General features: G+C 33.0%; 1 protein-coding gene across 3 annotated transcripts; it reads left to right on the forward strand.

Annotated features, from left to right (window-relative positions):
* Positions 1-9,407: 9,407 nt before the first annotated feature.
* LOC107948390 (uncharacterized) lies at positions 9,408-14,595 on the forward strand. 3 transcript variants are annotated; one of them, XM_016882925.2, is made up of 9 exons: positions 9,408-9,797; positions 10,649-10,804; positions 10,875-10,952; positions 11,048-11,242; positions 11,317-11,394; positions 12,850-12,915; positions 13,174-13,239; positions 13,348-13,570; positions 13,643-14,595. In XM_016882925.2, exons 1-9 carry the CDS (start codon positions 9,516-9,518, stop codon positions 14,197-14,199), a joined length of 1,701 nt encoding a protein of 566 aa, XP_016738414.1. In that variant the 5' UTR covers positions 9,408-9,515; the 3' UTR covers positions 14,200-14,595. The 3 variants fall into 3 exon arrangements, with proteins under 3 accessions (XP_016738414.1, XP_016738412.1, XP_016738413.1); XM_016882923.2 differs by having other exon boundaries at positions 13,348-14,595; XM_016882924.2 differs by having other exon boundaries at positions 10,652-10,804; positions 13,348-14,595.
* The last annotated feature ends 2,844 nt before the right edge of the window (positions 14,596-17,439 follow it).

Raw genomic sequence — 17,439 nt, forward strand, 5'->3', positions numbered from 1 at the left:
AATTCGATTTAAAAGTTAATCAACATTAAATATAGTTTAGACTATGGTTTCAAAACATAAAAATTATTTTATGTTTAAGAAAAATAAACCCATCAATTGGCAAGGTATGATTAAAATGAGTAACAATATTGGTAACAATATTTATTCTTAAAAAAAAAACTATTTAGGAACACTTACACAAACAAAAAAAAATTATATCTAATTCCCAAAGCAAAATATATATATATTGTAAAATATATTTATGAACACTTACACAAACGTAAATAGAATAATAATTAAAAATAAATAAGATAACACAAATTAAATAATCATAAGGTTCAAATTGAATTAGAATTAGAATAACATGCGCATGGCCTAAATTGAACAAAAAGAGGAACTCTATTGAAAAAAATATGAACAATGACAGACTTAATAAAAAATTAACCCGAAACCCTAAAATATTTTACCTAACTACATGTGATTAGATCTGTTCATAAGTCAGGTTCGATCTTGAACATTTAAGGTCCAAACCTAGCTTGGCCTCACCCGTTTTTAAGTTTATAATACTTTATATTATGTTATTTTTATATATTATGTAATTTATAACACATTAAAAAATAAAACCTATACTATATATATAATACTACTTTAATGTAAATATTAAAATACTGTTAAAGATGGCTATATAAAAATTTTCAATAAATAGAAAAATATATAAAAATATTAAATATTAAATTTAAAATAATATAAATATTAAAAAATATTAAAAAATAATATGGATTGGCCTAAAATGGGCTTAAGTTAATCTTTTACAAATATAAACAAATTTGGACAAAATTTTAAGCTCATATTTTGGACCAAATCAAGCTTGAACAAGTATAAATTCATTAACACCTATGTTGGGTTTAGAGTTGTCCATGGGTCGGGCTCAAACCCAGACCGAAAAATGGGCCTAAAATTTTCCCAAGCTTGGCCTAGATACAATGCTAATACCCGAGCCTGGCCCACCCATATTAATTTTTTTTATATTTTTTCATATAAAATAAATTTTAAAAAATGTATTATATCAAATAAACTAGAAACATTAAAATAAATTTTCCCAATAAATGGAAAAAAAACTAAGAAAAAATACTTAAATAACACTGAGGTAAGTGTAACGTAACAAGCAAATACATCTGAAATAGTAGCAAAATTAATAATAAAATAAAAATTATATAATATCCAAATAATAATAACAAAATAGCAGCAATATAATAGCTAAATGATGTCAAAACAATGAAAAACTGGCAAAACAGTAAAAAGATAACAACTTTGTTTGCAAATTTGGACCTAAATAAAAAAAAATTTACTCGAGACTCGACCCATTTAAAAACGGATTTTATTTTTTTTGTCTAAGACCATTTTTGGGCGTATATAGATGAGCAGCAAACTTTCCTCATTTACAACTTTTGGAATTTAATTATTACTAAACTTACCAAATAATTTATTTTTCTTTCCCTTTTACCCTAAATTAAACTCTTTAAACCTACAATCCAACCATCTTGAAACCAAAATAATAGCCTCTTCGAGATTATTGGTTGCTTTCTACCATCCCGTTTCATTGGATGAAGTCTTGGAAGGCTCGAATGGCCTCTTAATCTACGATAAGCATCTCATTTTACATGTTGACTCTTTTGGCTCTTTTGAAGTTTTGATTCTTTTGTCGTTTTTCCATTTACAAAAAGACAAATCCACCTTTTGGAAAACAAATTGATAAAGCTTTGAATATACTTTTCCTATCTAGAATTTTTTAAACACTAAATTAGTGGATTCTATAATTTGTTTAACATTAAATTAGTGTAATTATTGACAAAGATGTTTCAATTTTGGCTAAGAAAAATTAAAAAAAAAACTGCTTTAAATCTATAACAGTAATATATATTTTGTAACTCATGTGCACAAAAAAATCAAATTACTTGCAAATATTATGATAAAATTTTTTACAAGTTTTGAGTGCCTCAATGTGCTAATCTAAGGATTATGTCAAATAATTTAATAATTATGTCAAATAAGCTTAAGTTTTCATATTAGCAAGAATACTTTACTATAATATATATGTTATGTTACTCGTTATTACCAATCCCCAGGGGCGAAGCCAGAAAAAAAATTTTGGGGGGGTCGAAGGAAATTTTAATTTTTTATAGTCTATATATTTATAATTTTTAAAGGATTAAATTGAATTTTTATAATTTTAGGGGGGGCAAAGTGAATTTTACCTTTACTAATTTAAAATTTTAAAAAAATCTAAAGGGCCTAAATGAAAATTTCCCATTTTTGGGGGGGCCAGGGCCCATGCCTGCCCCCCTGGTTTCGCCCCTGATCCCCGTTACTCGTTATTACCAATCCCCGTTATTCGGTTATCAATTAGGTCCTGACTAGACCCATATTCTACATAGTTCGCACTTTGAATTTGTAGGTGAGGTGTTCACATTTTTATATCAGATCGCATGATATGGGTTTGCACCACCATGCAGGCGAACCCACATATAAAAAATGTGTTAACCCTAGAATAAGGTACGTGTTGACATGCATGGGGACTTATTTATAATGTCTAATCCATGAATAGTAATTGTATCATATGAATAGAGAATCTAACCCTTTTGAAAGATATACATGCTAAAACACTCAACAATTTGGTGCGGTGAGAGTGGACAAATTTCTAACTATAAAAAAAACCAAAAAACTAATATGACTTACCCCAACGAGAATTTCCCCAGTGGTTTCCCATCGGGCTAGGCAGAATGTTTTGGTATCGGCAATCAACCTAGTGAGATAGACATTTTTGTTGGTTGGTTTGCTGATCAACCAGAAAATCTGGGCAACTCAGGCCAAGTAGGTGCTTCCAACTCTTTCAATCTCAATGTTCCCTTTGGTCAGAGATTATCATTTCCCTCTGATCAGTGAGCATCGATGTAACACCCCTAATCCGTCTCTGTTGCCGGATTAGGCTTACAAAGTATTATGCCACATATTGAATCAAATGACAACATAAAACCATTCAATTATTAAATTAAATACCCAATATTAAAAATCAATAATCATTCATAGCCTACATATGATTAAGAACCTTTTATCTAGCTTACAAAACCTAAAAATCAATTCGGGAACAAATAGGGACTTATTTGAAACAAAATAGAAAAAAGGTAAGAAAAACTAAAAACAAGAGTCACATGGTCGTGTGACATAGCCTAGGCCGTGTGGCTCAAGGACATGGTCGTGTGGTCAAACCGTGTACAATTTGAAAATAGGATCATATGGTCGTGCCTTTAGGTCGTGTAACAATCTGAGACCGTATGGGACAAACCTGCATCAAAATTAAGTAGGCCACACGATCGTGTGGTATAGTTGTGTGTGGCACACGACCGTGTGGTATGGTTGTGTGTGGCACACGACCGTGTGACAACCCATGTCCTAGACCATATGTACCTAAAATAGCTTCCAAAATAAGAAAAAACAATACCAATTCATTAGGTGCCAAGCCAAGCCAAAATTAACCATTAACATGCCTCCAAAATACATTCAAACAAGTTTAAAACATATCAAAACATTCAACCTAGGTGCCTAACCAATATGCCCTCATTGACACCACATTTCATACACCAAACTAATTCACATTCAAAATATCATAAGTCCTTACCTTGTACACATGCCAAATGCACAAAGTTCATCCATTCCATTCACAAATAAATAATCCTATTTTATCCACTTTCAAGAGGCCTCGACCAAATAGTCAAAGACATACATATATCGACATTTACAAGCCAAAACAAAATATACGCATAACCATAAGTATGTCTTAACTAAATTTTAAAAACATCACAAAAAAAGGACTTTAAAACTCTTAGTACATGTCATTTATAACCAACTCAAAAATGACCACAACTTCTACTGAGATGAAGCGTAACAGCCCGATTTAGGGCCTAGTCAGAATAGTGGTCTCGGGATCACAAATTCGATGTTAGAAAAATTATTTTACTATTATTTTGATGTATTAGCATGTTTTTAAGAGTACGTGAAAAATTTGGTGAGTCAATTTTAGCGTTTGGAAGCCTAATTGAGAAAAATGACTAAATCACATAAAGTGTAAAAGTCTTAAATTGATAGCTAAGGGTGTTAAATTGCCATGAAACCTAAATTGGGGGTATTTAAAGGGAAAATAGACCTTAGGAAGGATGGTATCCAGCCATAGAGTCAAAGAGGAGACAAATTTGTCAAAATTAAGTGAGTTGGTGACCAATTTTGACTAGATTAAAAATAAAATAAAGGGAAAAGATATTATCTTTTTTTTTCCATCTTCTTCTCCATCGAATTTTCAGAAAAATTAGGGGTTTGAAAGCTTAAAATTTTTCAGCAACTTGAAGCACTCACAAGTAAGTGATTTTAATGAGTTTCTTGAAGATTTTTACATTTTTGGACCCCTTGAAGCATGAGCTTTCTAATGAGGGTACTATTTTACAAAATGATTAAGAGTCTAGGGTTTTTCCATGAAAGGATTTGTGATGTTTTCTGAGTTTTTATGGAATAAAATGAGCCTTGGGTGTCTTATAAACAACTTTTGTGAAAGGTGTTAGCATGAAAACACCTAAAAGGACTATATTGAACAAGTTGTAAAATAGATGTTAAGTACGTGAAATAGTGGGAATTTGGAGTTGCTATAAGATTAAAAAGGGTTCGGATAAGCTTAAGATGTAAAGAAATTCGATAAAAATTAATTTTTGGACCTAGGGGTAAAATGGTCATTTTGCAAAAGTCTAAGGACAAAATGGTCATTTTGCCCAAATATAGGTTATTGAATACCTAAATCGATAAAGTGTTTAAATTTGTGAATTTTTGTTATTATAGATCAAGAAATACCGAATTCGAACCTAGATCGGGAGAAAGCCAAGCAAATCGACTAAATCGACTAGTTGTCACATTTTGTAATCCAAAGTAAGTTGTATGTAAATAATACAACTATATCACTAATATATATGTGTTGAATTGTATTTGAATTAATATAGCATGAATTGCTTGATTTTGAAATTGAGAAAGTATGATGATAATAGAGATAGTAGAGTTCCCGTTTGAACTTAGGAAATATATCGGATATTCATGCCATGACATATGGATTATTATGGGCTAGTGTAAGACATGTTTGGGACATGCATCAGCCACATTATGAGAGCCAGTGTAAGACCATGTCTAGGACATGGCATCAACATCAAGACGAGTGCTAGTGTAAGACATGTCTGGGACATGCATCGGCCTCGAGACGTAAGCCAGTGTAAGACATGTCTAGGACACGCATTGGCTACGAGATGATAGTCAGTGTAAGACCATGTCTGGGACATGGCATTGACATGAGATATGAGCTAGTGTAAGACCGTGTCTGGGACATGGCACCGGCACCTTACCCACATTTGAGGCTTAATGAATATCCGGTAGTGTTCTGAATGGTTCAACGGTGAGTATTATGACTTTAAGTTAATGAGCATGGTATAATCGTGTTGTGAGTGGTACAGGTACCTATTTGAGATGTATGAGATATAAGCTCGATATACGCTATGAGATTTATATGGATAGTGATGAGTAAGTTATGCTTGTGCCTACTTTTGTGTTATGAGCATGTTAATGAATGGTAAAATTGTTGTTGTATATTTATTTATATGCAACTTACTAAGCTTTATGCTTACTCCCTCTCCTTTCATTTTTCTTATAGTGCCGCCTATCTAGCTCAAGGATCAACAGAAGTCAGAGATATCGATCACACTATCAATCGAAACATTTGATATAATTTCATTTATATTTTTGAATATGGCATGTATAGGGAACTAGACTTATGTTTTGTGTTCATATTAACTTGGCCAAATGTGTTGGCTTGGGATAAATCCCTTATTTTGTATTAAGCCTCAAATGATGGCTAATGCTCATTTTGATTTGTATGAAATGAAGTTATTTTCAAGGTTGAGTAAAATACGTAAATGGAATGTTGTCTATTGTGGATGATTTGGTTGCTTGAGATAGTCTTATATTGGATTTGGTGGTTATTGTGTAGGTTGTGTAAGTAAGGGTGGTAAAGAGGCTTGGTAAATAGCCTTATATCGTCCACATAGGTAGACACATGGGTGTGTGTGACACACGGCCAGCTCCAAGGGCGTGTTTTCCAGCCGTGTGTCCCCTACACGTAAAAATTTCAAGTCAGTATGCATGATAGTAAACACACAGGCAAAGACACGGCCGTGTGTCTCAACCGTGTGAGGAACACAGCCTAGGACATGGGCATGTGCCTTGGCCATGTGATATTTTGGGTTTGCTAACGTCAGAAACAGAATGTCCATGTTTTTACACACGGTCTAGGACACGGGTGTGTCATGGTCGTGTGAAGGACACAGGCCAGGGACACGGGAGTATGCCAGGCTGTGTGAAAACCCCTGTAGGTGTGCATTTAGAATTAATTTCACACGGGCGTGTTGCCCTTCCACATGGGCGTGTGCCACTGTGTCAAGTGTCAATTTTCTATAGTTGGCTTAAAGGCCCTGGTCGATCCCGGATAGTTTCCTATGGTCGATTTGGGAATTGTAGGCCCATGACATTAAGTTTAAAGTAGAAATTGAAAAAGTTTAAAATTGAGTAGAGTTTTGGTGACTCGAAAATGTTTGTTAGCATGAGTTTAAAGTTAAGTAATACCTCGTACTCAATCCCGGTGAAGGGTTTGGGCATGGGGTGTTACATGAAGGGTGAATAGTGTGTGTACTCCGACTTGATTCTAGCTGATCGAGATTCTCAATGATCTTCAGAAAAAGAAAACAACTAACATAAGTAACTAGTTCTTAGTAAGCTTGTATAAATCATAAACATAAACTTACCAAATAGGCTCAATTTATACAATTCATGCATAACTCCATTAACATGCTCATGAGTTCATTCAATTCCTATTCACATAAAAAATCTCACAAGTTAGTGGGCTCGACAATGAAACATATAATCTTTCCATATCATGAACATATATTAGGAACATATCAATATTCATTTCATTCATCACATCTCCAACATGTATCATTTATTCATTTCCAAAGCATTTATACCAACACTTACCATTTCATCCATCAAAATCATATAACATAACATATAATTAAGTTCACTCGATTTAAGCCTTTATTACTTATTGAACCAAATGAAATAACATCAAATACTCGAGAAAATGATCACACAAGCTGTGATTGTAACCATATATGCTCACACAAGCTATGGGTTGAGATGTTAAGCTACATGATGTTGCTCACACAAGCTGTGGAGAATCCATAATAAATGTAGGACCTCAGCCATTGGTAGGATATCCAAGACCAGCACCTGAAACTGTAAATAACCCCTAATGACATGTCATTTGTATCCTAAGTATTCACGAGGTTCATACAGGCCACATTACATATCCAAATAATTTAATTCCATTTTCACTATACCATTTCAAGCTCACATACATACATTTTACATTTTCCAAACAAAATCATCAATTTAATCAACATCACAATTTAGGCCAAAATCACTAATCAACATATATCATGCAATTCAACTATACCTAACATGAATAATAGTTAACATGTTACCAAAAGCAATAATTAGTAAGTTTAAACAATATACAAACTTACCAAGACAAAAACGATTGCATAAACAAGGCCGACAACTATTCTGTTACTTTAGCTTTTCATGATTCTAGTTCGATTGATTTGTTTCTTGATCTGAATAATAATTTTCGTTCAATTATTCAATTCAAACATCTCAAACAATTAAACTTAAGCTTATAACCCTTTTTAATATAAAATTAAAAAATTACCCCAACATTTTACTCTTTTTGCAATTTAGCCCCTAAACCCGAAACTTACGAATCAACCATATTTAAGCAAAATACAATCTAGCCGATTTCTATATAGTCCCTATTCAGATCACATTTATCAATTTTTCACAAGAATTTCATATAATTTTACCATTTTAACAATTCAATCCCTAAACATTAAAATTACTAAAAACTACTTTACAAAATTGTCCTATTTCTCAACCAAGCTTATTAATCTACCATAGAACTTCACAAATACCTCAAACTCATCAATGGCATAATCCAAAATGTTTAACATTTTTACGAATTAACCCCCGGGTTAGTTAGATTAAACTAAAAAGATTAAAAAACATAGAAATAATTAAAAACGGGCCAAAATTATATATCATGCATGAGTTTGAAGCTTGGCTGAATATCCCCTTAGCTAAAATGGTGGTTTTGGTTCTTAACAATGTAAAATGAAGAAGATGATGGCTTTCCATTACTTGGTTCTTAACATTTTTACACAGATTCTTCCAACCACCACAAAATATTAACATTTTTTTTTTAGAAATCATTTTCCAAAAGTCATTTTCAGTGAAACAACTTAAATAAATGTGAAATAAATAATTTTACAAAATTAAATTCTAAGTTGCTATGGAAAATTTTATACTTGTAACTGTAAAAGTTATTTGTCTTTTATTAATTACAAAGTTGACTATAATGTTAAAAAAAATAATATTATCTAATACAATATTTTTAAATAATTAATAAAGTTACCATATTTCAAACTTAAATGTTTAATAATATTCGTCTGTTTTTAGAAGTAAAAAGTTTCTTATCGTTTCTATCAGTAGCTTTTTGTAAAATTTTAGAATTATATATAATTATTTCTTCATGCATTCAGTTATTATAATTTTATTATAAATTATTAAATTTTAAAACTTTCATGTAACAAAAATCAATTTAAAACATTCTATGTTAATAAAAAAATTTAATTTACTATATTTGAATTAATATATTGTATTATTATATAATATTTTCGTCTTAAATATTCTCGTATAATTATGTTAATAAAAAATATGTGTTTTTCAAATTTTATATTAAATTTATTTTAGAATCGAGCTCAAATTTATGTTAAACTCGGAAGAGTTTAATATTGAATTATTTCAAATTTAGATCAATTTAATTATTACGAATTTTGATTTTATCAAACACCAACAAACATTCCAACTGAGTGTGTTTTACCACATCTAATTAATTTTGACAGCAAGGTACTGTTTTTTACAGTTTTACAGAAATAATGATTTCCAGTTTTTACCCCAAAAATCAGTAGAAGAGGTGAAATTAAATCCTGAAGGTTTTAATTTTACCTGGTCCTCCCATTCCCACGTAGAACCCCAAATGACAAAATCCCACGTGGTATTTACTCACTACATCTGCGTGTCGGATGCCAATTTCTGCTTCTTTAATTCCATTCACTCGCACGTGCTGGACCCCACACACGAGTCACTTGATCGTCTACGTGGCATAAAATTTATACGTGGCACTCTCAGATACATCCTCAAGGCGCCGCAGAGACTTGTAAGAGACCTTTTCCTTTTTGGTTAGTTTCCTTACAAAGAAGTTGAATGTGTTCTGTTTCCTCTCTTTTGATTTTCTTTTTCCCTTAGTTTTTGAATTTTTGTTTCGTTTTTCCCTCTTTGGGATGGAATTAGGGAGAGGCTTACTTTCGAGCTCGTGCGCTTCGCCAACGGCAGATGCGGCAGAGGATGCGTTGGCGGCGGATCGGATGGATATGGAAGCGGCAGAGATATTGGCCGCCTTGGCGCATTCGAAGAAGTGGGTTGCTGTTTCCGTCTCCGCTGAATTTGGCGCCAAATGGGGATGCAAAGGGAGGAGACTGAGGAAGCGAGCCAGTATCAGTACTGAGTCACCGCCTTCTGGCGTCGGTTCGAACCCGGTTCAATCCGGTTCGGATCTCGCTGAGGTTGGTGAATCAATCTAATTTTATCAATATATATACTTGAAAGGATAGTTTTATCGATATTTTCGATTTATTTATCTATTCTATTCTATTTTAAGAAAAAATTCTGATATTTTTTATTTAGTGGCTTTTCACTGTGTCTGCCCGGAATTAGTGATTTAAATTACCTTTTGAAAGTGATGCTCATAATTGAAAATGTGGAAATAATACATACCAAAAGAAGTTAATTCTTTTTGCTCAAAAACAAAATTATACATATTGATTTTTTTTTTCATGATACTTGAAATTTCATTTGATAAAAATGAATCTGTATTGTGAATGCTGGAAATGTCATTTTGAATAGTAAGAAAAAAAATTCTTTTACTGTTAATATATTTAATTAATATAACCAACCACTCAAATAACTTACTGATTTTCTTATAATCTGTTAAATTCTTGATCTTATCGATGTTAATATGTCAAATGCGATGCAAGAATTTGAAGATAATAGTGGAAAATATCTTAATGTTGAACACTTTGTAGTTTTGTCAGCTTTTATTTCACTTTTCTATTTCTGGGATTTAAAGGAATTAAATTATACGCGGGAAGAAGAAGAACATAGATAAACTAGTAAGAAACTGGTGGCCATAGAAAATTTTCTAATTTTAGAATGTTAGAACATAAGTAATAATCATTGATATGGAAAATGTGGTTAGCTAAACCTGTTGGGTCTTTATTGGAATTCTGATGTGGTTAGCTAGACAAGTTATCTTGTGTCTTAATTGGACGAAGTGATCTGTCACCAAGTGGCACTATTCTTATAAGTGAGAGTGACACTATTTTATGCAGGACTTGAGAACTATTTTTGTTTATAGCAGGATCAAGCTACAATAGGCCAGGAGCAAAGTCAAGTGATAAGCACATCTGTAGTTATTGAATCGGTAGTAGCTGAGTCGCTTAATGCGAGTCATCCTTGCGCTGAAAGATACCCATCCAATGGGGTGCTGAGGTCCAGTCAGAATTTAACCAAGGTATTAACTTGTTTGATTTACCATTTTGCTTTTCAAATGCTACTATTTTTGACTGATTGTTCTTTATCAGGCTGAAAAAGAAACATGTAGATTGCGTAGAATGTTAACCCATAAGGAGTCTGATTGGCAGATGATTCATGAAAGGCCGGTTGGTTGTGTTTGTGATATGTTGCATTTTTTATTTATATGTTTATTTTTAGATTTTATTAATCTACTTATACTGGTTCCTCACTTTAACTTTAGATATTATTCAGCACTGTGGGAATATCTGAGAAAGATATTTGGGAGGATAGTCAGCTGAATGAAATGACAGGGAACAATGCTCTCATAAACCCAGTGAAGACTGAGCAGAATGCTGAATCAGTCAGATCAAGTCCTGCAGGTGCAATAAAACACATGTCAGGTGGTGGGGGAAGGTCAAGACAGAATTTATCTGAGGTGGAACAACCTTTTATTTGATCTTCTTTCTTTAAGATTGATCTTTATATTTCATCTGAAGCTTTTTCTATCAGGCTGAAAAGGAAGCACGGAGATTACGTAGAATATTAGCAAACAGGGAGTCTGCTAGACAAACGATCCGCCGAAGGCAGGTAATTGATTTATTGCATGTTCAGTTCTGTTTGCTTTTAGATTATATGTTACCTTGTTGTCAGTCTCCATTTGTTAAGTTAACTGTATCTTTTACTTGCTTTGACTGTAATTTTTTTTTAGTCTAATGAGAATGTCTCTGAAATTTATTTTCAGAAAGCCTTATCCATTTCCGTTTCCCTTTTTTCCTTCATCTAATTTAAAACCACGACTCTTATGGCACAATTATACTGCCTTCCCCTTGTCACATTTCTTGAAATGACGTACTGTGAATGATTGCTCAGCTCGTCAAAGGGAGATTGAAACCTTAGGACTTGTTAGAGAGACAGATCTTTTTAGGGTTTTCTTTTCTGATAAAAAATTTGCTTAGTGTTTTATTGTTTTGTATGTCCTTTTAAATAAGGATCAGTCTTATTACATAGAGAGAAACCTATTCTTAAAAGGAAGTTACGTGATGGATAAGTAGTTTGTCCTAAAATGAGTATGCAAAAGTTTGTTTTAGTTTGAAAATTATATATAAGCATAAGTATCTGTATTTTCTTTTGTGGTTTAATTGTGAATTTAAGTAACTTACTGGCTGAGCTGGTGCCTGGTAAACTATGACACCATCTCAATTAGTAATTTTGCTGGCATCCTTACCGCTGTTTTCAAATTCAACAATACTTTTTGGGGGCTGTGCTTGCTACAACTCAGTAAATTGTTATTGGGATCTGTTGGGATTGTATTCTTAGAAAAACTAAAAGTCCTTAAGGTTGATCCTTATACCCATATGAGATGACCTTCTCCAAACATCCTACATTAGTGAATACCCGAATAGTACAATTGATAGAAAGTAGTTCCTGGTTTTTTTTAGTCACGTTAATTATTTAATGATGGATGCTTAAAAATGCATTAATTATTTTTGTTGGACAGGACATTATATTGTAGGCATTTTCTTATCTGCCTTGTCAGTTTATGCAAGTGATTACTTGTACAAGTGGCAGATGCCCTCTAATTGTCCTAAGATCTTAGGATTTACTAATATCAGACCCAAGATATCTACCTTGTATGGGTATCTGTATGAGTCTGTGTTTGGTTCTGGAAAAATCTAAGGCGGAATCATGTGTTGTGAATGCTAGAAGTTGAATTTACTGGAATGGCAATTGTTAGGTGGTGCTATTCTATGTCTATCAAGTCTAAGGTTTCTTAGGGTCTTATCTTCCAGTTGGCTCCTACACATATTTCCAGTTAGTTTTAGGTTGGATGCTTAACAGAAAGAATGTTTTGCCTACATTGCTTGGGTCAACATGTGCTAGTTGCAACATTGCATGTATTACTGTTAAGCAAGTCAAATTATAATATCTAAACTTCAGCAAACTTTTTCATAGGTAATCTTCTTCTGGTTTAATTGCTCTCCAAAGTTGAATTATGGTTAACTACTGCTGAGTGTTACTTATGGCTGAACTTTTTTTATTCAGGCTCTCTGCGAAAAATTGACCCTGAAAGTTACAGATTTAACACAGGAGAATGAAAATTTGAAGAGGGTAAGTGGGGCTTCTTCAGATAATTGTATTTACATTTTATTTTTACTTGACTTTTCGGAATTGTAGAGTATATCTGTTGTGCTAGAAGTTTTAAAACAAATAATCAAACGAAGTTTTTAGGTCTCTACCCTTTTGAACTCTTTGGTTGTAACTTTTCATTCTAAGATAAATACACGAATAGGTTTCTTGGTTGTTATTGAATTCATGTTAATATTGCATGGTAACTTATTCACTTTTGATTACATTCCTACTGAGAAGGCAAAAGAGTTGGCCCTGAAAGAGTATCATTCTCAAGATAGCGCCAATAAGCACCTGAAGGCAGAGGTAACATATATGATTGTTAATGCACCTTTCAATTTTGAAAGTACTTCACCTATTTGACATTCTTTTGGTCCTGAAAAGTGACCATTTTCGGCATATATATCTCTGCAGATGGCTAAGGCATTGAAAGCTGATGAAGGGAAAACTACTGCAGAGCTTCAGTTAGATCATCATATTTCTGGTCCATCTGGAAACTATCCATATTTCTTTTATAATCAACATCATTTTCTCCCTTTTGGTTGGCCTTCCAGTGTTCAATCTTCACATCCTGTTCAATCACAATGTGGCCAAAATGCCATTTTTGTTCCATCTAGCATTTCCTCACCAGCTAATGGTAGGCTTGATTCATCTTTTAATCAAGAAAGCCCCATAAATGTGAATGGACCTAAGACTGCCTTATATGTAGTGCCCTACCCTTGGTTTTTTTCTCTTCCTGATCAACGGAGTGGACTGCATCCTCAGCCTTCTTGTGGCACAAAAGATATTGAAGATGAAACTTCTGTGAGTAATCATTTTAACGCTGGGTGTCATTTGAAACCTGTCATGAACGAGAAGTTTAATTCCTCTTTACCGGTAGAAGTTGAAAAAGAGGCTTATGAGCCAATTGAAGCCAGTCCTAATAGCAAGAATTGTACTTCAGTGAAGCTTCCTGCAGATGTTGGTGGTCACTGTATGTCCTACATTAAAGAAGAGGTCCTTGTGCCTGGACCTCTGTGTTCTGCAGGGACTACATTTGAGAATAGAACAGATCATGTTGTCAAGACTGAAGAGGCTCCTATAGGAGCATTTCATTTTGTTGGTGCGTTGCCAGAAGAGAACAAAGAATCAAAAAGTTATACGAGTAAGAAAGTACTGGATGCAGTGGCTGCTGCTGAGGCAAGAAAGCGGAGGAAAGAACTTACAAAACTAAAAAACCTTCATGGCCGACATCGTTCACCATTGAGTTTGTCTGCAAAAATCTAGACAGTTGTGACTATGGCTGCAAGCATATCTCTCAGTCAATTTTCAAGCTTGAGGTATTTTTTCTCAGGCTTTCCTTTTTCCTTTTTTAAGGACAGATTTACATTCCTGTATTTTGTTTTTTCATTTAGCTTAACAGATAAATAATCTTTCATTATTTTTTTTTTCTTTTTCTTCCCGGGGGGGGGTGTTTAAACTTAAGATTTAGATGGGGGATGGGTACTTTCCCCCATTTCAAAGGCTTTTAACTTGGAACAAGGCTGCAAAATAGTTTGCATTAGTTGCAAATTTAGCCAGATATTTTGTAACATATATGCTGCAAGTTTTTCACCCTCTTGCAGAACAAAGGCATGTACAATTCCGTGATCGAGATATTCAAATCTTCTGGTTGATTTTCAATCCTACATTCTTTTCCCTTTTTCTCTTCATTCTTGCAAAATGATGCGTATATTGTGCTGTTGACACTATAGATATACCTTTCGTATGCATGTGTAATATAGCCCTCAAACATTTTTCGAACATAAAACACTCTTGAAATTTAAGATTCTGTACTGAAATTCATATTTCTGTTCCATTGAGAGATGGATGTGCATATGGAAGGATGGCTGAGCCTGTCAATGCTTCATGCCAGTTCTAGGATGTGTTTGGTTGGGTTGAAAAGCGAAAGAGGAGAGAATGGAAAGTCGAAAGAAAATGAATTTTGAGTGTGTTTAGCAGGGAAGAAAACTGAGAGAAAGAAAACAGGAGAAATAATCATTTTTCATCCTAATGTATAGAATAGAAAATGAATGAGATGGGTATGTTAGTTTAAAATTATAATTTTTCAAATGTTTTATTTTCTTTCTTTCATTTTTTAATTCTTTCAAGTAATGGATGGAATTTTTTTTTCTTCTTTCTATTTTTTCTGCCTTTCAATATTCCATCTTTCTAATTTTGTTTTAAGTAAAACCTTGGAGTTTGAACAGACATATGTTCGCTAGCCACCAATTAGTAGGCCTATGGTCATGCTATTGTAACCAAGCTAAAATATGAGCATTAGGTACTCAGAGCTTTGATTCCTATACCGTGTTCTATCTGTATCTCAAGTGTGAATGTCAGATACAACGATAGGTTTGAATAGATGCGTTCATTTTTGAGTTTTTTCCGTATATTTGAATGGTCTTTGGAGGGTCATTACCACGTATTTGTGTTTAAAATGCATCCGAGATCGGCTGCAGGGGTTCCCTTTGTAAAAGGACAAATATCTTGTTCCTAATAGTAAATGTATTCGACAACAACTGGCATATATTGAGCAGTGCAAGAGATCAGATTAATGTATGATCATTATGCAAGGCCACGAATGAACGTAGGCTGACATATCTCACAATACAAAAAGAGCAAATGAAACGCACAGAATTTATCGTGTCATCGCTGAGCTTAATACTTTAGTTTAGGTGAATCGCCTATCTACATGTGAGCCTCTGTCAGAATCCATAGCGCACCATTTTGAATTACTTCGTCCATTGGCCAATTGAAACATGGAAACAGGTAAGGTTCGTTAGCATCAATTGTGGTTTGGACTTAACTTTAGCCCATGTTTGGATAGGTGGGAAGGGGAGAAGAAAGGAAAGGAAAATGACGCAAAGGGGGATTTTTTTTTTTGGATAGATTTAATAATTTAGGTTAGGGGGAGCAAGGGAAATTGAGTAACTTTTTTTTTCTCAAGTTAAATTTTGTATTTACCTCAATTTCGGAAGAAGTTAGGGAACTGAAAGTAAAACAAAATTTTAATACGTGGAATGTTCTTTTTTCTTCTTTAATTTTTTTATAAATAGTTTTATGAGATGGTTATGATCCTAAAAATTCATTATAATTAATTATTCCTTTTCATTCTTTATCCAGATAAAAATTAAAAATGAATGTAATGATTTACTTTCTTTTAACTTTCCATTTTTTACTTAATTTTAGTGTTACTTTTAGTCTCCTTCAAGTTTTAACCCATGTTTGTATTAAGTCAAAACAAAAGAAAGTAAGGAAAGAGGTATCATTTTCCTTCTTTGGATTTTTGTTTTTATTTGGTAACAAATAATCACTCAATTATTAGTAAGGTTTTAGTTAAATCATTTTTGTAACACCTCCGATCCAACTTAGGAGTTTCGACAAAGTCGAATGCATTACATTTGATCATTTCGATCATCGAAGTAATTCTGTAAAGTTTTTTTTACTTTGATTCGATTTTTTAAGTCAAATTTATTTAGTAATTCAAATTACAATAATATTAATGTGAGGATTTGAAAAATGGCTAAGAGTTAGAGGAAAATATTTATTCAAAACTTTTAAGTATTTTATAAAGCAATGGAAAACAAAAGATAGTTTTCTAAGCTGAATGACATGCAAATATTAAAGTAATATTAAAATGTCATGCATAAAATAAATAAGTTAAAAAATTTCAAACCTAATACATAAAAATGAGAAAATACTAAATAATTACAAACCCAAAATAAACGATTAAGGAAAATTTTAATAAAACTTTAAAAAAAATGGCTTGCTAATTCGAGGGTCCTTTGATGCCATTCTGAGTCTTAGTTCTCTACGCTACCTGAGAAATAAGGAAAAGGGGAATGAGCTTACAACGGCTCATTGAGACACTAATCTTGAACCATTTATATAATCAATCGAACAGTAAAGTACTTAATTCATAGCATAATAATAATTTAAGCATAATAAGAGGAACATTAATAAATCAATACATATACAAATATAATTATGATGCAATTTTACGTTTTAATTTAATGGTTTAATTTCCTATCCATCCATCTGAATTGTCATCAAGCATTGCTCGACACATCATCTCACATAATACATGACAATAATTGATCATCCTGGATTTGTTTCCAGTGACAATGGTTGCTCACTAGTCATCTGTGACGATGACTATTACTACCACCCCGGTTTGGTCCTGTTTTGATGGTGTTTTAAAATGACCATCCCATCCTGTCTGGTTTAGATGGCTTTACACATAAATTATCATTCAAGTCAACCTGATTTGGTGGTTTTTTAGCTTACCATCTTGGATTATCCATTTTGGATGACAATGCTACCTACTTCGTGCAGTACTAACTTTCGATTTGGACTTAAATTACTATTGTCTTCTACGGAACTCCTCCGTCTTCCATTCTTAGCTTCGTATAATTATGCACATAAACTTAACATATTTATGCTATTTATCATCAATTGATGCAACATTCAATATCTCATGCTTTA

Source organism: Gossypium hirsutum, chromosome A04 (genome assembly GCF_007990345.1).
Source record: "Gossypium hirsutum isolate 1008001.06 chromosome A04, Gossypium_hirsutum_v2.1, whole genome shotgun sequence".
NCBI lineage: Eukaryota > Viridiplantae > Streptophyta > Magnoliopsida > Malvales > Malvaceae > Gossypium > Gossypium hirsutum.

Coding starts and splice junctions, on each gene's coding strand:
- LOC107948390 (XM_016882923.2), top strand. CDS start 9,516: ATGGAATTAGGGAGAGGCTTACTTTCGAGCTCGTGCGCTTCGCCAACG. Junction 12,916..13,173: donor AGAATGAAAATTTGAAGAGG/GTAAGTGGGGCT, acceptor CCTACTGAGAAG/GCAAAAGAGTTGGCCCTGAA. Junction 13,240..13,347: donor ATAAGCACCTGAAGGCAGAG/GTAACATATATG, acceptor ATATCTCTGCAG/ATGGCTAAGGCATTGAAAGC.